At 47.0% G+C, this 25,871-nt stretch overlaps 2 protein-coding genes across 3 annotated transcripts in view; both read right to left on the minus strand.

Moving 5' to 3' along the window:
• The window catches only part of LOC117891627, a 40,869-nt gene extending 16,245 nt beyond the window's left edge, over window positions 1-24,624 (minus strand). For both annotated transcript variants that reach the window (XR_004648638.1, XM_034797165.1), the window contains exon 1: window positions 23,097-24,624. Coding sequence is in view for 1 of the 2 variants with exons in the window: in XM_034797165.1 (XP_034653056.1) it covers window positions 23,097-23,148 (52 nt within the window). In the remaining variant the exon portion in view is untranslated. The remainder of the gene's footprint in view (window positions 1-23,096) is intronic.
• A 322-nt stretch (window positions 24,625-24,946) lies between these two features.
• LOC117891638 lies at window positions 24,947-25,605 on the minus strand. The gene is made up of 3 exons (XM_034797184.1): window positions 25,319-25,605; window positions 25,121-25,256; window positions 24,947-25,071 (listed from the first exon to the last, which is right to left on the minus strand). The coding sequence occupies exons 1-3, from the start codon at window positions 25,532-25,534 to the stop codon at window positions 24,995-24,997; spliced, it is 429 nt and encodes a 142-aa protein (XP_034653075.1). The 5' UTR covers window positions 25,535-25,605; the 3' UTR covers window positions 24,947-24,994.
• Window positions 25,606-25,871: the final 266 nt, after the last annotated feature.

Genomic DNA, 25,871 nt, shown 5'->3' on the forward strand with positions numbered 1-25,871 from the left:
ATTGGGCCGCTAGTTTTGTGCATTTGATTTACGGCAAATGGCCATGCTGACACGCCGCAAAGCTTTCTGCTCAGCGACTACAGCCTGACCCCAAAAAAAAGAAGAAAAACACAGAACCCCAACCACTGGCCCGTTTCTAATTAAATTCTCTTCGTGTGTCTGACTGCGACACGCCATCATTATCATCGATTGCCAGCTGACTTTTGTAGCGTTTTGGGCTATGCGAATTCAGTGGAGTAGAGTGGAGTGGAGCCATCGTGCTGCGATGTTGCTGCACTCCTTTCCACACACTTACATACAGGAGATGCTTCCTTTTTGGCGTTGTGCACCTGCAGCAGGTATCCGGATCGTGATCGGCGGTGGGCGTGGCTGTCAAATGTGTGCACTAATGGCCGCACAATAACAACAACTAATGACTAAATTTCACATGACACACAACTTTGTTTTTTAGGAAGCAAATGTTAATTAAATTTAATCACGTTTCAAGGCGAGCACTGCAGCACGGTGCACCACACTGCAGTGGCGGTGGTGCCAGCAGCGACAACATTTTGCCAGTTCAAAGGTTAAGTGAGTGCGCCAAAAGTGGCCGCGTTCGGCTGCAGGCGACACACCCCAAGAAGAGATAGAGAGAGGGGAGAGGGCAGAGGGGAGAGGGAGAGACACCACACAAAAGCCACGAACAAATCCGGACAACTTTTCACAACCAAACGGGCGTATCAGCAACGCATCAGCGACATTGTGTAGCTATACCCTAACAGAGCGGGTAGCATTATTTGTATTAGAGGTTTGCAATGCCGAGAAGAAAGCATTGTGTCGATGTAGCCTTTGGCATTACGTGGAAAACACTACAAATCCTCTCTAGCATAGATAAGCTCCTCTGTCTTCAAAGTGCATTTTGATCGTGAAAGATATGCAGAAGCAGCAGCCACCATCGATCTCCAAGAGTATCAAAAGCTTCGCATCTGCAGCTCACTTTTCTTCTCCGCTTTTGCTTTGTGTTTTTTGGGTATTGCAGGTTGCATTTCGTCGCTTGTGGCATAAACGCCAATTATGTGCAACATATGCATGTGCGCGGGAGAGAGGAGAGCACACCGGAGCGTGGCATGTTTGCCAATTTTTCATTTCCTGCAATGGCCAGAGGAAAACAACAGCAAAAAAACAGCAAACCCGAACCTGCCGCCAGATCTCAGGTTGCGGTTGCCACTGCCACTGCCGCTGTTGTTGTTGTTGTGGGGGGGGAAGATGCGAGTGCAGCGATAAGGCGCCAAATGGGCAGCGGCACCACGGATCGGATGGAAACAGCCTTGGAAGCAGGCGCAGCTACCTTGCCTGTGCCTTGTGCGACTGCCTCCCAGTTACTCCATACATTAGAATGACGGCAGCAAAGCCAGCCAGTTGCCACTGCCACAGCAATTGTCATTTTTCATGGAAACAGAGACTGCGAAGGCGACTGACTCGCGGATAACTCTGTCCGACTGCCAGAGCGGCATGCAAATTGCCGTAAATTGAATTTGTCTGATTACGTTTGCGCCCCAGTCGCAGTCGCAGTCGCAGTCTCCGTCTCCGTCTCAGTAATCGATTGTCTCGGGAACAGAAAGCCAGTACAGGCTCCAGCTACGACTCTTCGACTCCTCCTACCTGCAATATTTACTTTGCAGCGCAGGATTCGATCGCAAGAAAAATGAAAAATTATGCCAGGAAAAGGCTGGGAAGGAGGCGCAGTCGAAGCAGTCGGAGCAGCCGGAGCAGTCGAACCCGCAGATAAATGATGGCATTCGAATTGCATTTCGATGATTGCAAAATTGCCGAGTTGCAGATGCGAACGCACAGAGCAATTGCCAGTTTGTATGTGCCTCATGGATCGCACCACAAGCTGCGAATGCCTAATGGAGATTATATACCAGGGGGCCTCGGGCGAGGGCCTCCAAAATGGTTACCCTAAGCAAAAGTGATGGATACGATTTTCCAGACAGCAGATTTGGCCGCTCTGGAGGATCATCGATTCAGGTTGCTGCTCGGCGGATGTTTATCGGGTTGTCTGTCCACTGTCACAACAAACAGCATATCGGATTTCCCCACTCCACGGAGCGACACTTTCGATTTGGGTTCTCACGCCGCTCTGCGGATGCTTCGAGTCTGCTGGGGGTGATGCATGTTTATCAAAGTGAGTCATGCCCCAATCGGTGTCGTAAATACCTCCTTCGTGCCAGTGTGTGTGTGTGCGCGGTAAGGGGAGCTGTCAAAATGCTGCACAATCCGTGTGGAGCCTGGCTCTGATCCAAACAAAGCGCAGCTGTTTTCACGCTGCTTTTGTTCTTGTTCTCAGCCCAGTCACCGATCAGCAATGTGCCACACAGGAAACATGATTGTCCCCCCAAGTCCACCTACTGCTGAACCTTTTCCCTGTTTTCACACAGCTTTCCCGCTTTCTGGCAGCACTTTTCCTTTCACGAAATGCGTTCGCCGTCGCCGCCACCGCCATCGCCAGGGCCATTAACATAAAAATAAATTTCGCTTTTGGCCGGTGCCATATCGCGGCCATCAAATCGCCAAGGCGAAATGAAGTTGTAAGCAGGGAACCCTCGTGGCCGCGGGCTTCGTATCCGCGACTTTTTCGCGTTACGTGGCAGGCAACAGAAAAAGCGAACAGCCAAAAAGCCAAACAGCCGAAAAAGAAACAAAAATAAAGATCGAAACGCAATAAATTTCCCAAACGCGCGCAACAATTAGAAACTGAGCAACAAATGCAACAACAGCGACAACGACAACGACAGCGATTGAAACTGCAACAGCAACAAATGAACAGCAACGCTTGAAGACCAACGCATTTGATACTCTTCCTATATGCTCTTCTACCTGCCTTTTGTACAGCCTTTTCCATCAATCCTTTCTTTCCAAACTACATGATTTTGTGGCGGATTCTTGCATTGAAGAATGCATTCTGTAACTAAGCTGAGAGCCAGCCAAAGCTACCCCTTAGAAGGGTATCAAGCATAGACCATGGCGTCGGCGGCGGCTGCGCATGCGCGTTGATAATTTCTTGCTATCGACGCGCCATGATCACGTAAATTATGTCCAAAACTGAAAATAAAATCACTCGGAATTGCCAGGCAGCAACGGGGCAACAACCAACAGCCAACAACCAAAGAAGCAACAAAAACAACAACAACTGCCATGCGACGATAAATTTCGTATTGGAATCCAGGCGATATGCATTTTCGGGCAGTCGAGCGCTTGACTATAAAATCGGTTTCTGTTTCTCTCTTTATTTTGTGTTTTACCGCTTGATTAATTTTTGTGCGTTTGGCAACAGCGAAAGACTTTTAAAGCGTCATTTTCCCCCGTGCCGCTTGTGTTTTTCCGCTGCTTGATTAAGTAAAATCAATTTTCGTAGCTCAACGATTTCTAAATTAATTGCCATTGGGCCGGTGGGAAATTGCTTTTCGGCTTTCGACTAGAAAATTGTGCATTGAAACTCCAACTGTGGACAGATTAAACATTTCAGCTGGCTGTGGCTTATCCAATGGCAAGGCCATTCATATTCTCAGATCCTCAACGCAAAGCCCACACCCCGCAGTCCCCTCGTGTCAGACATGTACATAAATTGCTGGTGGAGCTATTTTTAGGCTGTGGCTTCCTTCTCTTTTGGCTTCCTCTCGAGCCTTGTCACTCCGTTCTCTTCAGTGATTCATGCATTTTTGCTTGGCCAACGCCCGCCTAATTAAGATAAATACTTGTACACTCACAAAAAGGGAGAGACCGGAGAGAGGGGATGTTGCTGCTGCTGTCAAGTCATTGCAGCAAATGCAACTGCAACTGCAACTGCCACAGCAACCGCATTTCAGTTAGCACTGTGCTCGAGCGGGCCTAAACCGTAGCAACGGTTGTTCTTCCTTCGCCACTCGTCTGCAAGGCAGGTACTACAAGTGCCACAGCAGCAACGACAACAAATTGCAGACGATGCAGGGAAGAGGAATGAAGACAACGCCTCCTCCTAGCGCCACCTACGTGAGACGTTGTCGTCGTCGTCGTTGTCCCTCCATGGGTGCATGGGTGTCCAGAGATGCTTATCGCCCTTGCCTCTGGACTTTTCATTCTTCTTCCATTTCTTCTCCACTTCTGCTCCGTTTACTGGAGAACTGCCTACGGGCCTGGGGCTCTGCTGCTGTGGCGTTGCAACGGAAGTCAGTAAACTTTCAGGGTTATTATTATGCCCGGCTTGTGGGCACCCAACTTCAGCTGTCAGCCTTGCTTGGCAACATGTGCCCCTACGTACGAGATACTCTTGTGTACATATGAGGCAGCATTTCAATTGCCAAAATAAAGCTGTTTTCCTCTTGAAACAGCTGTTTCCAGCCATTTACAGCTACGAATTCCTTATAATCGAGAACAAAGGAAACAAACCACTTTCAGATTTTACCCTTGAATACTTTTATTCCGGTAATTCCCCTAAAAAATGTTTCCTTTTGCAATGGATTTTCCTCAAGAGGGTTTCGTCACGCTGTGAACCAGATTGCAGGTAGAAACCAAGAGCCCTCTTATCAGGCTGATGTCATCGCTATAATTTAACTGTTAATGCGCACATTGAACTTCCCTTCCCGTCTCTGTCCCATCCATCACTGGTTCTATGGCAGTTGTGATTCGGCTTGCGAATTTGCTGACCCAGTTTGGAGTCACAGTCAGGGCTGGGCTAGCCATAGATCTAACCATTCAATAGCTCTAACGTATAACGGTACACCATACGATCTATAAGTCGGGAAATGGTACACCATTCAGTGTGGTTTTCGGTACACCCTACACCCCGAACAGCTGCTGGGAGCACCGACGCACCCTGTACTTGCGCTCGATATCGCATTTCCAGCACTGCCAAGCCACTCCACTCCACTCCCCTCCGTCCAGCCCTTGGCATGTCGTTGACTTTTGTTTATTAATTTAAAGCGGAGCTATCTCTCTGTTGTCTCTAGCTGTTTGCTGCCGGAGTGGTGGTCGTATCATGTTATGTTAATCCGTTTTATCTGCCGCTTTGGCTGTGTTCGTTTTGTCTTTTCAGATTTCAGATTTCAATAGAACCGATTTCGTGGGGGGTCATTGGGTTTGTGTCTGACATCGATGCGGGTGGATGTCGAATCGCGAGGGGACGTTGGACTGCAGCTGACACAATTACGATATCCGATATATGTAGATGTTAGAGCATAGGGAGAGATGAGAGAGAGAGTGCAATGTACTCTCCCGCCCCAGCAGACACTCACCTCTCTATCGCTGCAGCTGCAAGTGTTCGGTATCCAGTTTTTGGTGTACACTCGCGGGTCTGGTAATCCAATAAAGTCCAATCGGGTGCAGAATTAGTTCAAGTGGAAGTGGTCTGATTACAGGGCAGCACAGATAAGAACAAGTTGCAGTTGCAGTTGCAGTTGCATTTACTTCTTCTTGAGATACAGATATGCCGGCACTAAATGCATCTCTTTAAGTTGCTTCACTCAAGTGGAAAATTTTTCATTTATTTATGATTTAAAATTGTAAAGAACGACACTGAACGCGTATCTCGCGCACTGCTTTGGGGTCCGTCCACTTAACTTTGAACTTATACTCGTAACTTTTCTTGGGTTCTCCCTCTCCCTCTCCCTCTCTCTGTCGATTTTTGTTTCTTTTCTTTAGACTTGGGCTATCGGCAATTGGAAATGCATTGACCTCGTTTCAGGGGGGGCAGGAATGTTGCCAAACACACACTGTAAACTGTAAACTTTAAACTGTAAACATTTTCCGCTGGCGGTGTGTCAGCGGGGGAGGGTGCGGCACCACCGGCACTGCAATTGGTGCACAACGGAAGCAGCACCATATCCATATCCAAGTACGTAGTATTTCCCCCCTTAACAACTATTTAAATGCATCGCTGCACACACAAAATATGTATAATTTTTGTTGGTTTAAAGTTTAAACAAAAGGCACAACGCTGCGCGGCTGGTGGTTTTTTGTTGTTGTCTTTCGTTTTTATTATTCAGCAACACCGATGTGCACCGGTCAACGTGAGGCGGAAAACTGAAAACTGAAAACAACTGACAAAACAAAAACCGAAAACGAGACTCAAATCAAACTGTAACAGTCGTTAAAGCAGTGAATAAACAAGAGAAAGAGAGAGAGAGAGAGAGAGAGAGTAGCAGGGTGAGAGAGAGAGAGAAATGCCATGCCTGTGTGCATGCGCGTGGGCGAGGCCTGTTCCCGGTCTCCCAGTTCCCAGTTCCAAGTTCCAGTCCCATTCCCTGTTCCTCTTCGTGGATGGGCACTGCACTTGTGCGTACAATGAGAGCATTATACGTAGTACGAGTATCTACCCAGATGCCGCCTATCTGCCGGATGCATTGTGTGGCCGCCGCCTCGCTGTAAGTATCTCAAGGGTTGCTCCCTGGTCCCTAAAACTGGTGTAATACTCGTCGTCTTGCATTCACTGGAAGATGCACTCGGAATGGGAATTGCAATTGGAGTCGCTATTCGAGAGTCAGAGTTGAAGCTGTTGATTTACGAGTGCGCTCCGAGAAGTGGTGAAAGTGAGTGTCCCCCCCATCATCAGAGAGAACACAAAAACCAATGCAGCCCAGATGCCGATCAGGGTTTATTCAACCCAAACCAAACCCTAGCACTGCGAGGGGTGAGTTTCTACCCCGGGATGCTGTTAAGCCGGGGAAAACTGTTGCGTGCCACTGGGAGTGCCCTCGGAATTGGCGCACTCGTGCAGTGGGACACAGTCGTTCGTTCGTGCGTTCGTGTGGGGTGGGTCTCGTCTTCCCCTTTTTTCCCTTTAAGGTGTGCCGGCGCATACAATGCAAAACTCTTTACAGAGAGGGTGCCCTGGCTCTGGCTCTGGCTCTGGCACTCCCCCAGCAGAATCAGCAGAATCTGACATGACTCTGTCACGCACCGGGGCGGCGTACAGTGCGAAGGGGAATGCATATAATATCGCAATCTGTTTAATTGAGGTGTTTAGCCCGGTGAATAATTAAAGCCAAACAATGAGGCACCAGACAAAGGTCAAAATAATAAATTAGACACGCGTCTGAGTGGAGTTTTTCCTGGCGAGTGAGGAGTGAATCTAGATATGGGACATTGTCAGAGAAACACTTGACGAGGCAGCTGCAAACAACAAGCATTTCCCCTTCACCGTGTGGGGGGAGTCTTGTTACACTCTAATGGAGAATATTCCTGAGATGTGCCTGCGGCTGGAGAACCATTTCGTGACCAGGCACTTGTCATTAGTCCAACCATCCAAAACAAATGATGGCTGAGCACACACACACACGCAGACACAGTGGGCAGTAAAAGTTTTTGCATGGCAGGAGCAGCCGCTTGGTTTGGCTTGGCTTGCCTTGGATGGAAAGTGTGCCAAAGTAGAAAACGGTAAACTAAAGTAAAAGTACTCGCACCACACTCATAATAAACTATAATTATGAACGGGAGAAACCGCATGCAAATCGCCTGCTGAATGGGGAAGAGTGGTTGGGGCCTCTGCCACGCAGGCGCAGGAGCAGGAGCAGGGAGAAGGGAGCACCGCGCTTATGCAAGAGCCACGCAGTTGGGTCCCAGAGTAATGTGACAGGCGCTAAATGTGTTGGCAATCGATTTGATTTGCAATCTCGATGCGAATTTAATTGAAATGAAAAATGGACTCCCCTCGCAATCCCAACCCCACACATACTCCCCATTCAAGCAGTGGGCGTGGCGCACGCGTAGGCGTCTGAAGGAGTTCGGTGGAAAAGGCCAGCAGCTGTAAGGAAGTCAGTCGGTCGCAAATGCAAATGCAAATGGAAATGGAAATTCAAATGCCACACAGCCCACGCAAAATTATGAAAAATTATTGGACACTGGTCAGCAGAGAGTAGAGGGGGTAGGGGAGCTGATAGTTGAAAGCCAGAAGGAGGACTGTGCATGGACAAAAGTCGATTTCACGCTGGCTAATGAAACAAATTATAAGTGGCCGGCCGCCTGTCGTCGTCGTGCATTTTGCGGAAACACATGTGAAGTTTTTTCTTTGGTTTTTGGATTTTTGTCATTTCCATAAGCGTGTTGGCCCGCTGTTTGCCTCTGCTGCTCATTGTTTTTTGTGCCTGGCATCTATCTGGTTGCTGCTCTCCATCTCTGGTTGTATAATGGGTAATGGCAACCCAAGCCCAAAGGCAGGTTGCTTGTGGGATTCGGACTGGTAATGCGATACTTTTTGGAATGGCTAAATAATGTTTTGAATTTCTGCTGATTACCAAATATTTTAGTGCCAAAACAAAAGACGAAAAAAGCAGAAATTGTGTGGTTGGTTCGCAGCTCTGTAATTGAAAACTCTCCTCATCGCTCATCGCTCATAACGATGATATGATGGAGGTCTGTGGCATGCGTCACATGAAAAACAAAGAACTTGACTGGAATAAAACATAATAAAACGCATATTCAATGTAGGTATCCCTTCCCTAAACGTGATTCAGTGAGGTTGTCCCAACTTAAGAGCCATCATCCAGCTAAAAACTTATCATCCCAAATAGAAGAGAAGAGCTGCCTGCCCCTCGTTTCGTTTCGTTTTAATTTTAATGAAAATCCTGCCACAACAGAGATTGTGTGGTAATTGGATGCCATTCATTGGCGGGGATTACGATCCGTAAGGCGGAAGCTCTCCTCCACACCACGAACTATGTACGAGTGTCTCTCTCCTAAGTAGATTATCAGCCATGGAGTGTCCACACAGCTTTTACTTTTGACTCACTTTAATGGCTCTGCTGCAGCATCTGCTTTTGGTTCTTTCTTTGTTTTGTGGTGGTAAGGTAACCCTTTTAACATTCCATTTCATTTGGTTTCTTGTGGACTTAAGCTACTTTCGTTGTGTGGGAATCTTGTTTTCGCTTTTAATAAGCCACCCAAGCACTTTGGCCCCAGGTCTTCCAGCCACACGCTGCAAACTCCACTTGACCGTGATTTGTTTTCGTCGGTCGTCGGTCTGAGATCAGTTCTCAATGTGTCATTACTCGTAAAGCGCCTCTTCTTTTGTGTATCTGTGTCTGCATCTGTGTCTGTTTCTGTATCTGAGTCTGTGTCTGGTGAGTAGTTTCGTTGTTTTGCCGGGAAAGACAGATCCAGCATTAATCACTGTCAGCGGCCTGGCCACCTCATCGTCATATCCCAGACGCTCCCCGATCCATTCCGTTCCGATCCTACCCTCCTTATTGGTCGCCTGTCTGCATGTGATTTCATTAATTTCGCATTCCGATGCGCAGCAGAATGCCATTCCATTCCCCCCACATCTGCCTGCCGCTGCCTCTGCCTGTGCCTGTGATATCCAAAGCACCCGCCATGAGGAAGTGCAAATTGTGGAACATGTGCACCGCGTACGTACAGCTTGGTGTGGCACGGCACTTGCATTTTTTATATCCAGAGTATTTGGCATTTACGAGTATTCAGTATTTTGTATACCCTTTCAAAAGGAGGATTATTTCTGATGGTTTCTGATCTGATCATTGGATAAACTCTACTGCCGGTAAGCGCATCCATATTTAGTATTTAGCCCATGGCACCGATCATTCTTCAAGTGTATTAAGAGCTTCTTATCGCATAGACTCGGTCTTTCCTCTTTCCTGTTTTTATTATTATATTATTTATTGCTGTGTGCGCTTTTGATCAATCAATTCAGCTCGCGGGCCTGCAGTGATGCATTCAAGGTTCGCTGTGTGGCAGTACGAGTGGACTCGTATTTTAATTGAATGATCAGAATCACTCGCCGTCGGGGCTTAGGCATCTCTCTCTTATTGATCTCAAATTGGCGCTGGCTCTGTCGCTGGATATGGGGTCTGTGTGGCTCTTGAGCTTAATTGCATCCAGCAAATAAATATGAAAATCAATCGACGCCAGAGAGGCGCCAGTTTCAATTTCGATTCCCTCGATCGACCGCCTGACCCACAAATGCCATCGAGATCGTCGCCAAAAACCAAATTGGGCATCAAGAGCGACGACAGCACGACAGCGAGACAGCGCGACAGCGCGACATTCGAGAGAGTCGTCCGGCAAAAGGCAAATATAAAATATTTGCTTATTATTTATATTTGAGATTTATTTGCCAGGCAGGCAGGCGGCACACGCATCTGCCATTGCCGATGCCAATGCCGATTTGGATGCTGTTTGCCGCTCCACGAGTCCGACACACGGCTCGGCTGCAGTCTCCACCGGAGATGACAGCGTGGCTTGGGTCGTGCCAACTCACGAAACACGGAGTTTCAGGTGCTTAAGTGGGTGCTTTCTTTTAACCATCATAACAACTGCTGGACAGTCTCATCTTCTTTTCCACAAAGCTTTCTTAGTGATTAAAGCACTGAAGTCGCTGTGTTAGCTACCATCGCTAGCGGCAGCCCATGTCACCATCACCTTGTCGCCTCTGTCTCTGCCTCTCTCTGTGCTTTTGCCTCTGCCGGCTGGCCAAAGTCGGTCGCACATGTCACTGTTTGCCATTTTAGGATTTGTGGCCGAAAAAGAAGAAAACTGAAAATAATACAAATGTGTACGTACATTTGGAGACTCTCATGGAGGCTATATGCAACATGGCTGCTTATTTTTGGACAGGCGGTAGAAAGTGCCGCCGCAACAACAACAACAACAACAACAACAAATCACAGCAGTGCCACATTGTAGCAGCGGCAGTTGCAGCTCATTATTTTAACAGTCTGCAGTTGTTGTTGTTGCTCAGCTTTGGGTTTTCCCTTTTTGCATATCCCTCGCCCATTAGCGTTGACAGGGTAGAACCACAAAGAAGTCGCGAGTTGAAAGCGAGCGCCAGCTGTCGCCGATTTCCGCATTTGGATCTGGATTCGAAACGACTCTTCCCTTGATATACTCCAGAATACTCCGGTGACCCCGACTCGCTTTCTTTCGCGCAGAAAATGTTGCGAAAGTCGCAGCAAAAATATGGCCAAAGCGCTGTGCCTCCTGCCTGTTGCCCCCTGCCTTTTGCCTGTTGACTGTTTTGCCGGCGCTTTTAATTGACAAACAAATTACAGGCCGCATGTCTGCTGTTGCTTGCTGGTTGGTTATTTGTCTCCTGGCCAAACCCTGCCCCACACAGATGACATGCAAAACCAGCGCCGAATGACTAATTGGTCTGCATAATGGTCGGTCGAGGTCCGGGCTGTGAGTGCTTGGATTGCTGCTCGCCAAGCAGTGCAGTTCGTCAAGTCAAGCCATTCACACACGATTTAGAGTCGTCGCCGCGGGGCACGAGGCACTGGACAAGGGGGAGGGACGTGAACGTGGGACACTCATGTGATGAATTTGCCGCCAAGGCGCCGGAGCCGCCGTCTCAGACATTGTCGCTTGGGTGGTCATGGGGCTGGGCCCGGGCCGCGCCGGCCAACTCCTGCGGCTTAAATGTTTCCACAACAAAAAGTTCGTTTCCATTGACGCTGCATGGAATGGAATGGAATGGAATGACTGAATTATTCATTGCAGGATTTATGCAGCCGGCGGCCAAAATCACTTTCGCTCATACATGAGGAGCTCAAGGAGTACGTCTCGAGGTGCAGATGGAGTTCGGGTCTCGCTCAGAGTTCCACGTCAGGGCATGGCTCTGTGGCCAAACATTTGCCACAATTAAGGCACATGACGCCGCTTAAACTCTGACTTGACAAATGAAGTCGCTTCGGATTCAGTTCCTGCCGTGGAATGTGCCACACTTGGACGGGGGTAGCACTCATTACGCGGTGCCTGGACCTGCCAGAGCAGTCTGACGCCTCTGTTTCCATTGTTGTGGCAGCTGTGTGGGCAAGGAGGAGTGGAGGGGCAGTCAACGCCCACCTGGGCTGCCGTTTAATGGCGCAGGCAAATAGGGGCTAGGCTCTACGCCAAAAGCTGTCATCGTCTGACATCGGCATCGGCATCTGCATCTGCAGCGGTGTCTGGGCCTGGGCTCTCTGCTCTCGGCTTTCTGCTCTGCATCTGCATCTGTATTTTATTTGTATCTGGGCCCGGCCAGAAGCACGCGCCGGGGCCTCATTGTCTGACTGACAGCGAAGAGTGTGTGGGGCGCAGGCGCAGAAGGCCTTTGCCTTTGCCTTTATTGTTATTGAAAAAAAGCGTCGGGCAACGCGTCTGAACTCGGCTGCAATGTGCACCCAAAGGTCGAGGACGTGCAGCTGAAGTAACAAAAATTTGGGAGAATGGAAAGAATGACTTTCCCGCAAACTTTCGCCCACTAAGAAAAGTGGGAGGGGATTGCTTGTTGAGTAAAATTATTATTGTAAGTTATGATTTGGTGCTGGCACATTTGTGGCTATCGCAGCATGCAATCTGCTTGCCCCAGGCAGCAGGCAGCAACCCAAAACGAATCGAGTCAAAAGGAAACTTAACCCCGGCCGCAATCATTTGCCACAGTCACCCACAAAAGTGGACTTCCTCATTGCCGCTAAACGCAGCAGCAAATCAGTTTGTTGCATAAGTCAGGAGTTGCATTCATTCCCGATACAATCCGATGCCACCATCCGAGCCTCCATGGCTCATCCAGATCCAGGGCTCAGTTATGAATGAAAACGAATCGAAACAGATATATAGATATAGAAATTGCAATGCAAAATGCCAGGCAGGCAAATGAGAGAGCGGCCTCTTTGAGGGCCTGCACCGCGAGCAGGCAACAGGAAGCCAACACGGAAAGGGGGCTGTCTGGGGCTGGGGCCTGGCAATTGTCTGCGGCTAAAATGAAAGGCCTTCGAGTGTATGGCAAATGATAGACAGCACAGCACAGCCGGCTGACTGACTGCCTGACTGACTCTGAGGCCCAACTGCAACTGCAACTCCCTCGCTGGACATGCAACGGAAGCGCAGAAATAGCAACAATAATGCCACACACACACACAGACAGGCAGACAGAGAGACAGACACAGGGACATACAACTTTAAATAAACCTTTTGCTCTGCTCAAATTTGCTGAACTTTTGGCGGTGTGGCGTTTGACTTATTGCCCACTGATCCGCAGACAAATAGTGCCCCAGGAGGAGACCAGACCCCACATACGAATACGTGCGAGTGTGTGTGGTTGTGTGGGTGCTGGGGCACATAAACAAATTGTAATTTAGTGTGGCACACAGGATGCCCCCATGCCAGGCGCCAGCTGCGCCAAAGAGAAAGTGAATGTTTGCTGAAATGTGACAGGTTCATTTGACACACCGCGCACAGATAGAGAGAGATAGAGAGAGAGAGGAGGGATCTTCAGATGGATAGATAAAGATATAGATAGAGATTCCGATCTGCAGATGATAGCTGTGGAATCAGGTCAATCGGCTGAGCACACATAAATCATGTCGTCTGCCACTTGACACATTTGCAACATCAATTGCTAAATGGTCGACGCCCGTTGCGGCTCCAACTGATTTCCGCTTTGGGCCCCCGGCTCGACGGCTGCATTTTAACCCAATTCAAGAGAACAGGTTGGCACCTCCACAGCGACAGAAATTTCAATTTACGCAAAAATATGGAGCAGTCAATGGAGATCTAAGATCTGTAGATCTTATCACAGCAGCAGCAGCAGCGGCAGCAGCAGCGGCAGCCTCAGTGCCAGCATCCCAGCGGCATGCGAGGGCGCTGCATGAATTGTGTTCGAATTTCGTTGCTGCTGGGAAAGTTGGATTTGGATTTTGATTTGGATGTGGAGCCCGCATAGGGAAAAGCGAATTTAATTAAGTCGAAGATCTAAGACGCGATCTCTCTGTGGGCAGTGGGCCATAATTCATGCGGGGAAATGGTTGGTGAGCGCGCGCGAAGGGAAAGTCGAAAGTCTCCAGTCGACAGCCGCCAGTCGCCAGTCGACATCGATAATGGTGACACATATCAATAAAGATACTCGCGTAGATCCCACATTCTGATCGTGGATGGGATTAGATCGCCCTGCAGGGATCCAGTGCCTGGTGGCGCCACCACTTGTCGCCATGCAAGTGGGTCAGTGGTGCGAGAAGAGCTATCAATGCTTACCTGCAAAGAAAGAAGAGAAAAAACATTGAGAAACGGGTGAGAAACGGGTGAGAAAAGCAATTAAGCGGCAGCTGTCATAAAAGAAACTCAGCGAGAGCCCCGGCCCCACTCAATGCTAGAAGTGAATTTGCCAAAAGCGATCATGACACAAGCATAAAGGAGAATGGACACGGCCATGACCATGTCCGAGAAGACAGAACTCCCAAGGGAGGAAGCGAACAGAGCCAGCAACGAGAGATCTCTGTGTGAAAGGGCCATAATTTAATTACCTAATGGACAGCCAATCGATAGAACTCATGTCCGATGGCTCCGAAATGGCACCTTATATCATTGTGGAAAGGCAGCAGCAATTAAAATTCAAAGCTTAAACGCTTTACGGCCCATTAAAGTTACACGAAATTAAATTTTTGTGTAAAGTTTTACTATCGTTTGTGGCCCGGGAATTAACATAATTTCCGAGTCGCCTTCGGGGGGGAGACGGGACTTGGGATGCCTCCATGGAAATGGAGGAAAATATAACAAGAAATGTATAATTTTTATGTGTCTGCAGCGTTTTGAATTTAATTGCTTCATTTGCGCCTCTAGAGAGGCGGCGGGAGGCTGGCTGCCCGAACAACTTTTGCCACACTTTTGGATTCGTTTGGATCAAAAGTAATTGTGGACAGCAGTGCTGCAGTCATAAATTATGCATTTCAATGCAAATGGCAACGCAACTAATTGGTTTATATAATATGTGCATATACACGAGTATAACTCTGCGGCTTCGCTTCTCTGCCCAGATTTACGACCATAAAAATGCTCCAAGAAGCGGTGAAGAGAAGAGTCAAGAGAGCAGCCTGTAACAATAACAATAATGCGGTAATGACAACAGCACGACACTGACAATATACGAGTACGAGTACGGGAGTAAAAGAGAAAAGCCGTGCACTTGGAATACCCAAAAAGAAACAGCAGCAAAGTGGCATTCGGAGAGAAAGAAGCTCAGCCAAATTACGCATACGCCACCACCAGCCGACAGCCGACAATGCACAACCGAAACGAAGACAAAAGCCAGCCAGAGCAGAGCATTGCGCAAATGGAAAGCCATTCCATGGTATATTTACTCTAGCCTAATTAGGGCTCCAATACAATCCCCGTGAAGGCGCTAATTAGGAGTACTCTCGTGCATAGGAGATGGGTGGGTGGAGCACCACTCGACCTCGAACCACTCCAGAGTCCGGACACGTTTGGCTCCCGATTGCTGCCACTGATAACACTTGGCTGCCATTTATGTTTTTTACACTCTTCGTGTGCCCCGAGTGCTAATTTCGCTATGCGATTGATAGCATTTCGAATTGATTTAATTTTTCGTTTAATTTTAATTTGATTTGTGGCCCGAACATCGTGTCTGAAAAGGTGCCGACAACCAATTGACAGCTGAAATATGTCTTCACTCTCGCAGATCTAACATTGTCATTGGAGTGGGACTCGGGTTTCCTTTCCCATTGGGGCGGGCAGTGACGGGGAGAAATGCAAATGAATTTAACGAGCATTACGTGTCCGCTTTCGAAAACATTTTATGGTCAATCATTATGGCACTTGCAATGGTCCCAATGGCGTGCTAAAAAATAAACTTAATTGCTGAGTTGTGGAATCTTAGGAATGCTGAATCAGGTGGTGAAAAATGTAATATTTACACTGGAAGGTTGACCATGGATGTGCTCTTCTCGCTCAGTGCGGGAAATCAATGTGAATTGATTAAAACATATTTGTATAATGAGTAGGAAGTTTCATTCTATGTTTCTCCCACACAGATTCAATGCTAGCTCAGAAACTAAACGATCTATAATGAATTGGAATGGATCTGCGGGGTCATAAATTTCAACCACCCCGAAGTGTGATTCTGTGGATAAGAGTTTACAGGCTTGTGGGGGAAACAAAGTCCATTGGCCGACACAAATCAAAGTCTGGCCAACAAAGTCTCCAAATGGGTTAAGCCAAGACGCTTTGGATTTATATGTTGGCCATAAAAAATGTAGAGAGAGAATTATGTATGCCTTAGTCCGAGTCTTGGCCATTAAACCGAAATCTGAGCTTTTGTTGGGGCACCTGACCGACTGGAGGGGAGAGGCGTAACCATGATCTTTTTTTTCTCTCGGGAGGTCATAAAACCTCGCATAGTGCCACCAAAAAAAGAAAAAAACAGAAAAACAGAGTGTGCAGCGGACCAGAAAGAGATAAACCTCCTCCATGGCAGTCTCCTCCTGCTTGGAGCTTGCGGACGCTTCATCGAGTGGGTGTTGCTTCGTCTGAGACGTGCCACAAGCTGCAACTAAACTTGCAGTCGCAACTCAAGTGGAATATGACTCGAGGGGGGTACAGTACGTACTTGGACCACGCATGCGCGCCTCTTGTTCGGTGCCTACGTGTTATCACGACCAGGTCTTTCACTTTTAATCCACCTCTTTACCCCACACACCCCACCGAAACGAGTGTGTGTGTGAGTACGAGCACTCGTACCATATTTCTCGCATGTCCGCACAATTTGTTGCCCCTGGAATCGCTTCAGGCCTAATCGTTCAATAATCGCAGCGAAATAAAATGTGCGGAATCTATCCCGACAGCGAACTTGAGAAGCTGCTCAAATTACAATGGACTGGAGTCGCTTGGGAATGGGTTTTTGGTGCTGGGGTACTCTGCGGCACTGTAACCTTAGACTTGGCCTGGGAATCATTAAAATCATACGCCACGTTGCCCATTGCCAGCCACTTTTGTAAGCCGCTCAGCCGCTCGAAAATAATGTTGTTAAATACGAAAATTTTAATTTGAATTACAAAGCGTCAGCGACATACGAATTACTGAAGGTGAAGGTTATGCTTACAGTCTTGGGTCGCTGAGTAACACCCCTGAAAGCGATAGAACTAAAGGGTATCAGTGTGCTCCATCAGGCAGGCGGTTTGCTGTTTGCCATAATTCTATGGACAAATATTGGGCAACACACGGGTCGTTTGAGAGACGCTCGGGGCGCCACACAGCTCGTTCGAATTAATTAGAGCGGCGGCTCATGAAGCAAACCCATAGATACAAATGTATGTGTGTGTGTGTGAGTGTGTGTATCTATGAGGCACTGACCCAGGCTTCGAACAAGCGACTCTTTGTAATTTTTGACATGATATGCCGCACACAGATTCCAAAGAGGGAAATTAATAAAAGAAGAGAATGAGTCGAGCGCGGCGATCATCATTATTATCATCATCATCATCATCCGATACATGTCTTCAAAAGATGATGATGATGATGATGATGGTGGTGGCTGCAGAACAAGTCGCCGGACGACGGACAGCCGACAACAAGTTTTTCCAATTTTCATGCACTAAGCGCAATCTGTGCTCATGATCTGTACATTAGCGTCGTGTGTTGATCGCACAGATTGCCCCAACATCACACACACACACACACACACACACCACGAAAGGAGGCGCACACACACACACGCAGCTACAGAATGGATATGAAACCATAAACCAAACACTGACTGATATGCCCGTTGTCTCCGTCTCAGTTATGGCCAGTTAGCGACATCCATTCCAATGCAAATTCGAGCCTAGTTTTTGCGGGGACACTCGATCCTCTATGAAGTCATCACCGTTAGGAAATGCCATTACGCAAACACACACTTTTCTGTGCATTTTTAATTCGGAAATTATGTAAAAATGCACGCCCCCTTGCATCTATCGCAAAGTGGTTGCCATTTAGCGAGTGGGCGTCTGTGAGCCATTGGGGGGGCGTGGCTGGTGGCCAAAGGAGCCGGACAAACAGGTGCCACCGGCTCGAAGATGCCAAAGAGATAAAAGGCAAGTGATCTGTGATCATTAATCAGTGATCAGAGATCAAAGAACGGCAAATTAAACTTGGAATTCAGATCTATTTTCTTCCGATGGGGGATCACTTATGTAGACCTACAAATAAACCAAAACCAACTCTGATGTAAGACATTTTCGTACGTATTTGACTTGAACAAAGTTCATATTCTCGCTTCTCATTGTTTGCTTTTCACGGCTTGCCTCACGTTTTTCCCTTCTGTCTGTTTTTTCTGTTTTTTTCCATGCCTCCAATTTGTTGAACTTTAGTGCAAAACAAAGCAGCAGAAGAGAATACAAATTATATATATATGTATACATACACGCTTAAATGTATGCATAAAGAAATAAACCTGTTCAACAACATATTTTCAATGTTTATTTTTTGTTTTGTTTCAGCTTCAGCGAATTTTGCATCGAGTGTTGGATATGTTCAATTCTAACTGGAACTCCGGTACGCATTTGGTTTTTGTTTGGATTTTGGTATTGGTTTTGTGTGTGTTTTGGGTTTGGCTTTGCTTTTGGCTGATAAACAGCTGTGTTGGGTTTTGTTTTGGTTAATATGGCAAGCAGTACACGACGGATTGCCGCGCGACTTTTGTTTTGTTTGACAGGCCCGCGAGAAAACTGAGAGACGATAACGAACAATTGTTAGGAAAGATTGCATTTTTAAATGGAATTTCAAGACACTCCACTTTGGATATATTCATTTTTCTTCAACCTATGCAGTCTACAAAGCTCTCTCTCTTACTCTCTCGCTCTCAGAGCAGAGCAGAGACCCGACGAGAAACAGTCGCTGACATTTGAAGGTTGCCGGCTGCTCGGTTCAGACTCTCAGACTTCATTATAGCCAAGTGCAAGTGCTTGAGTACTGTGCGTTACAGAACCGTAAGGCAGCGTCAATGTCAACGAGCAAATCTCAGCAAAGATAATTATAAATGCTTCAAGTATTCCCAACTAATACTGTCCTTGGAATCTTCTATTATTTATCCTACACTTTTGTAACGCACTGTGTACACTTGATTACGTATAAAAAATTCAAAGATGGAAATCGATTCTCTGCTGATCAATGCCATAGCTCTAATTGGATGGAAATTGTGTACATTTCTATTGATAATAAGTACTGTTCCCACAAGTCCAACAAGCGATACGGAATCACTATAATAGAAGCATAAATAGCATTCCCATAGCAACAATGATCCATGAGCCATTATTTATTTACTTATTTTGTTTACTTCTGTAAGAATTGGCAGTACTCAAGTGGAAGCCAGTCACGCAGAAAGAACAAGTTCTACGGTTCCAGGTGTCTGCGAATGAATCATCTTTGAATACTTTTTGGGAGTTCTCTAATGATCGAAATCAATCAAGCCCGCGTTGACCTTGAGTTTAGGTTTGCTACGCCTTTGCCCCACCATTTAATGATGCTTAAATTGGGCTATTAGAGATCTCCAGCCATTCCCCCCATCTATTGTAATTCTCTCCCGCTGATTTTGTTTTGGCATTTTGCAATGACCCAATTCCGTTCGAGCAGAGCCGCTGGCCCGTGGCCACGCTTTCCCAATCCGAACTCTCCACTGCATGGTGGGGGGTGGAGATAATTAATCAGAGAAATAGAGCTTAAGTTTCACTCAGGCAGAGGTCAGGCAGTGGCGAGCAGCGCGCAGAAGAAAAAGAAGAACGCACCGAAGATCGATGGGGTGGTGGGAATGAATTGAATGAACAACTGCAGGGCATTGTATTCAAATCGAGCCGATAAATAATCGTTTAGCGAATCGGGAACAGACGCGGAGCGGAGCGGACATTATGTCAGCGGCGAGTGCAGTGTCAGCAACAGCGGCGGCGGCAGCGGCAGGGCAGCCAGCGAAAGCGAAAGTGTGTCAGTGTAAAGATAGAGAAAAAGAGATGCAGAGAGTGGGGAGTGGGGAGTGGGGAGTGGAAGAGAGATGCTGCTGGAGCGTGAAAGATTCTGTTAAAGTCGTTGTCACGGCGCATGCGTGCCTGCACTGCTCGGTGAAATGGAATAAACGCAGAGAGAGAGATCAGCAGCAGCAGAGAGGAAGGGAGTTGGGGTGGGTGCACTCTCACAATGACAATAACGGTGACTTTCACTAGAAAACGAAACGAAAAACGAAACAAAAAGCAAACGACAAAAGCAAACGCTGATAACGAAGCTCTCCAGCGAGACTCTCCCGAAAGCTAGTCGCAGCCTGTGCTGATGACTCTCCACGTTAAGGCATGAGTCACGATGCGACACGATGCGATACGAGTGAGTGCCTCTCACACGTGCCCCGAAGATTCTGAGCGGCTTAAGTGCCCGCCCCCGCAGACTCCAGGGGGTAGGCGTAAATCGTCTAACCAAATGGCATTTTGTGCAAGGAAGTTATAAATTTGCTGCCAAAATAGAATTGTGAGCGGGTCTGCCAAGGCACAGGCCATGCCGCAAAAGCGTTCATTAAAGTCAAAGTCCCCCCACAGCGGCATTAAAGAACGAGAAATATGAGAGATGAACCAAGCAGGCAGCAGATCCTGCACACCCTTTCGAAAGATGATTAGTTTTGAGTACAATTATGAAGCCACACAAATTCGCTATAGATATGACTAGACTTTTGCCAACTGCCAAATGCTCCCCTTGTTGGTGGTTAGAGTATCCAGAGATCGAAAGAGCCAGACAGACGCTAAGCTTCATTGAGAAAAACCTTTTGGGACGTGCGTGCACAATACTCAGATTTTACGACCTTCCGCAACGCCCACATGGAAAGCGTCTGCTGCTTGAAGTGCACTGAGAGAAATGCAATTAGAGAACACTCGATCGGCGTGGCGTGTGGCTGGCCAACTGGCAGAGAAGGCTCACAGACATCAGCAGACGTCAACAAACGCCAACTTACAGCCCACACACAGGCACACATCATAGCACATCGAGTCTGGTCTGTGTTTGGCTCTGGTTCTGGCTCTGACTCTGTCTCTGCATCCAACTCTGGGTAAGTAGGTAGAGTTGTAGGCAACCCCGACAGCCGCAATTAGAGAGGGAATATGCTCAGGCCTGAGGGTGAGGTAATACTCTTGTATCCACTTGGCCAATGAACTCTTCTCGATTTTGACACCATGGCTCTTTGGCTCAAATTTGTTGAACTTTTGTCAATTTGTGTTAATTAAGATCTGCTGCTCTTTGGCATCAGCAGCGGCAACTGCTGCCACTGTCGTCTCTGGGCGGAAGTGGAGCAATATGCGAAACTGACCTCTTAACCGCCAGAGTTAATGTTAATTTCAATTGGGAGTCGCATTCCAGATCTCTGGCCTTGTCGGCGGCACTATCACTAAGTCAATAATGTATGTACGTTTGTATGGGGAATCTTATCAGCTGGCTGGCACTATCAATATCTATTAGTTATTATGTTTGGTGTTTTAGCAGTGTGCACGAGTATGTGTCTATGTACATGTTTCTAAATAAATAAAAGATGAAAGAAAACCCCCAGCCGCATAAATGTCACATGAAAAACGTGACGGTGCAGGGGGACGGGAGACGGGGACAGTACACAAGCCGCAGAGCCCAAAAAAAGGTTTCTTCAGATCACAATCAATAACAATATCGAATGAACTCCGACTCTGAGACTCCGATTGCAATGACGATGGCGATGGTGACTCCCGTGGTGCTGCCTTGTGGTTGCCCCTTGCCTCTACTTACCTCCTGTTCGGTTATGAAAGGTAACTCAAACCCAAAGACTTGACCTGCCCCTCCTGCACTTGCAGCAACAGCAACAGACGAAAAGTATCTTCCTCTTTTTGGTCTGTGTTTATTTTTCGAGTGCCAGTGAAAATTGAAGAGGCAAACAAACAGAGGGGGCCCGGAGACATGGTGACATTTGATACCATATGCGGTCAACTGCTGGCAATGTCTTGCAACGGGTTCGTTCTACTATTTGTAAGGCATCGATCGGGAGTGAGGCGAACGTACCCCTTCCTGGAGTGCAGGAGAACGTCAACACGTTTGACTTTTCGACAGCGCACCAGAAGAATGTTTAAATATTTATTTAAATGTCAGGCCCGTTACATAAGTGTTCATTATCTGGGAGAACTGTAACTACAGCGCTGCAACGATAGTCTGACAATTTATAAGCTATACGATCTGTACGATCCCAATAATGATTCATTTGTGCCATACATGAATATACATATAATTGATGTAGACACACACGATCAATCATGAAAGGCTCTGTTAAAGCAATGCAATCTTCGCTGTTAAAGTGGCATACATGCTGTTATCTAACGTGGCAAACGAAACGTGCAATAATAAAGAAAAAACACACACACTCACACAGTCGTATCGTAGAACACTTATGAGTAATGCACTAATTGAACGAAAGCTTTGCATTTGCCCTTCCATGGTTGTGCGGCACGAAGTCTCACGGCCTATGGAATATGGAATACTCACTACTTAGCAATCAATTGTACATACATACATATCCTGGCTGTAATTATTTGTATTTATTTAATCATCAATTCATTCACCATTTACATAGCTTCAATTCTGTTTTTTAGACTCTTTACTCTTAACAAAACATGCCCTAATTTTCGCACTGGATTTATCAAATTGGTGCCCACAGCACTCCAAAACAAGATCAAAAGGAAATCAAAGTAATCCCATACACACATACAATATGTAAAGTGGGTCAACAAACTGTTTGTTATGGTCGGGGTTTGGTGCCACACACCACCCAAGAGCATAAATTGCAAATCTCATGCAAAGCAAAACAAGGCCTTATTTTCTCTCCAAGCCAACCAGTGCCCCGTTGCCCGTCCTGAACACAATTGTAATTTGGGTCAAAAGCCTGAAATTATGTATTATCATTAAATTTCATTACAACCGATATTTCGAGCGCTTAAATAATGTCGAAAAGCAGAAAATGCAGAAACAAAGCGAACCCGTTACACCGACCCCAAGCGAAACTCCAAAAAAACTGCAAAACTGCGAGCCACAATTCACGCAATGGTCTCCCCCCACTTAGGGGGCTGGGATGGGATCGTGTACAGTTATGGGAACGAAACGTGAAGACCCCGAGAACAGAACCCAAATGCAGTGGCCTCTGCCTGTGCCAGCGCCTGGCCCGTCCAGCAATGACCAAAGGAGCCAAGCTCTTGATGGTGTCTTCTTATACGCATGTCCATATTCGGGCAAAGAAGACGTCGAGGCGCTACAGGAATGCGTAGAGCTGCCCCCAACCCCCTCCCCAAGTTGAGTCATCGACCATCCGCAAAAGAAGTTCAGTGATCCCTCCCGCTTACCAAAAAAGTCCTCCCATCTCTCAGAGGTGTCTGAATCCGATTCTATGTCCATGGTCTGGTCTGGTCTGGCTTTCTTCGGCGCTGCTCTGCTCCTCCTGCTGGGGGCCAAATACTTGATTTACAATCGTATATGGCCAGAAGGCCTTGTTCAGTTCACTTCAGTTTGGATTGGTTTGCTTTCGTTTGGTTAGGTTGGCTCTGGCTTTGTCTAAATTTAGACAAAGATTGCAGAGCAACTGGCACTGGCACTGGGAATGGTTTTTCTCTCTGTTGGTTGGCTGCTTCTGTTGCTTCTCCTTGCAGCACTTTGCACTGGCACTGGCATTAGATATTCCCGTAGATATGGGATATAGATATTGTATGTAGACTGGCGCTGACTAAAGGCCTTGTCGAGCAACCCACTCCACAGTCCTCAGGCGGGTCTAATATGGCTGCGCAAATGACTTCACCTCACTTCACTTCGCTCGGAACGCGGTGTGGAATGGAGCGGAAAAGGCAAAGCCCAATCAATGGTCAGCCGATAAGATAATGCCGCGAGTTTTACTTTAAACACAACGCAAACTGTGCGATTTTCTTGGCCGCGTTTGTTCTGTTGGTATTTCGCTCGAATCGCTACACGGAGCGCAGGGGAGCTATCTTATCACCTGGCTACTCGGAGCTTCAGGGTAAGTGGCAGACAGGTAAGCAGCGCTCAAAGCTCAACGACAGCTGTTCTGGCCGGGAGCAAGTATTTCTCAAAAAGTTACGTTTTTCGCCAAGTTCGTACCCCACCCTGCCCAGCCAGTGGGATTCTCGGAACTCGCGGATGACTAAACCGGCTCACGGAACGAACGCGTTGGTATTGTTGGTATTTTGTGTTTGCTGTTTTCTGTTTGCTGTTTGCTCAACTCGAGTCGATTCTATTTGTTTGCACTGGCAGCCACTTATTCGTTAGATTCTCCTACATTTGCCGCACACGAGGATCGCATCGGATTGGATCTGTTTGGTTTGGTTTGCATTGCATGGGATCGCTGCAGGTTGATGGGATCGCTGATTGAATTAAATTGATCATTATTCTTCGTCTTGCCTTCGCTTCGTGCTGGGAGGCGGGGCGAGGCACACACACTTGTTGCGCAAAGCAACGGCAAAACAGCGAAACGGAACGAACAGAAACGAAATGAAGAAAACCGAAAATTCACAAATTACAGATACAAATGTATCTCGGTGTGTGCACTCTGCGTTGGGTGGGTGCCGGGCGGTTGGTGGCTAGCGCGCTTCGTTGATTTTCCAGTTTCTCCCGTGCAACCGTTACTTCTAATTGACGAACAACAAAATACAAACACACACACGGGGGCAGAACGCACGCACGCGCCTTCAAAAGCATTCACAACTTCAGGCCGGACCAGCGGAGCATCGGGCTGTGGCCCCAAAGATTAAAGAATGCATTTTTGAGCAATACTGAAACTGCACCGGCACGCTACTCAAGCGTCGGAAAATAAATCAACGGAAATATCAGAAAAACCGACACTCTGCTGCATCCTTCATTGTGCGCGGCGGTTGTTAGATTGTTTGACTTACTTACTTAGTACCTATGTTACCCCGCTTGTTCGGGTTTGGGACTTGAGGGAAATCCTCTCCTGGGACTAAACGGTCAGGGAAATCCTCTCCTGCTACTGAACGGTCAGGGAAATTGTTTGTGAGATCTATTTGGGCGCCAAACAGTGTTAGGCAGTACTCATTTTTGCGTTTTATTTTGCTCACCCCTCTCAACTCTCCATGCGTGTAAATTACTGGATATGCATGGTATAACAATGTGAGGTATCGACAGGTGTCGCGGGACATAATTGTATCGTTACTTTTCAAATGTTTCGACGATTATGATTTAAGAATTTATTCGTCACAATTAGATGGAGCTGAGCTTACAACTCCACCCGGTCTACGCCCGAAAAGCAGTTGTGCCAATGGGAGATGATTACCCACAAATAGTATGTCTCCACTGTGGGCGAAGGGAATAATTATCAAAAAATATCAAACTTTCCACTTACATAAAATCATGATAATCCATAACATGAGTTGTACACGGTTCGTGGTACCTGCAAACCCGACAATCAGTATGGCCAGGAGCAAGAACACACAAACCACGCTGACGGCGAAGGACACGAGAAGGCACCAGCACTGGTGCTGTGGGTAATCGTTGTCCAATCAAATGGGATAATCTAACGTAAAACATTTGAAAAGCTCACCCACAACGTTCCCATTAACAGCATCACCTTAGCCCCCAAGTACAAGAGCGCGAATACAACGGCTATCATCCAAACCGCCTCTTCTTTCGATTGGACGAATAGCTTGCACATGCCAATGGTGAGGGCCACGACACCAATGATCAGCCCTGTTACGCCAATTATAAGGCATCCGAAGTACAGGGACAGCAAAAAGAAGAATGAGGATAAAAAACACATTTTTCAAGAAATTACAGTTCAAATTTTCACTTGTGTTTGAGTGTAAGCTAAACGCACAATTTTCTTGTTTCACAAAACAATCAAACACTGTCAAGAGTGTTGGTTATTTTTTTTAAGTTCAAATTGCGCTCTAATATGATGCAGCTAAATGTAAATCGATGTAACAATTAAAATCAGAATTTGAGGGGGTTGAGGGTTCTCTAAGCTGGCCTGTTTGTGCAACTATTTAACAGTTTTCGGTGTTCTTCAATTGGGTTGTTGAGGTACCAGTTTTAATGTACGAATTCAGCGCTTTATAAAAATAAAAATTTAAAATGAATCTTTTATACAAGGTACT

Source organism: Drosophila subobscura, chromosome E (genome assembly GCF_008121235.1).
Source record: "Drosophila subobscura isolate 14011-0131.10 chromosome E, UCBerk_Dsub_1.0, whole genome shotgun sequence".
Taxonomy (NCBI): Eukaryota; Metazoa; Arthropoda; class Insecta; order Diptera; family Drosophilidae; genus Drosophila; species Drosophila subobscura.

Coding starts and splice junctions, on each gene's coding strand:
- LOC117891638 (XM_034797184.1), bottom strand. CDS start 25,534: ATGTGTTTTTTATCCTCATTCTTCTTTTTGCTGTCCCTGTACTTCGGA. Junction 25,257..25,318: donor TGTTAATGGGAACGTTGTGG/GTGAGCTTTTCA, acceptor GATTACCCACAG/CACCAGTGCTGGTGCCTTCT. Junction 25,072..25,120: donor ATGGATTATCATGATTTTAT/GTAAGTGGAAAG, acceptor CTTCGCCCACAG/TGGAGACATACTATTTGTGG.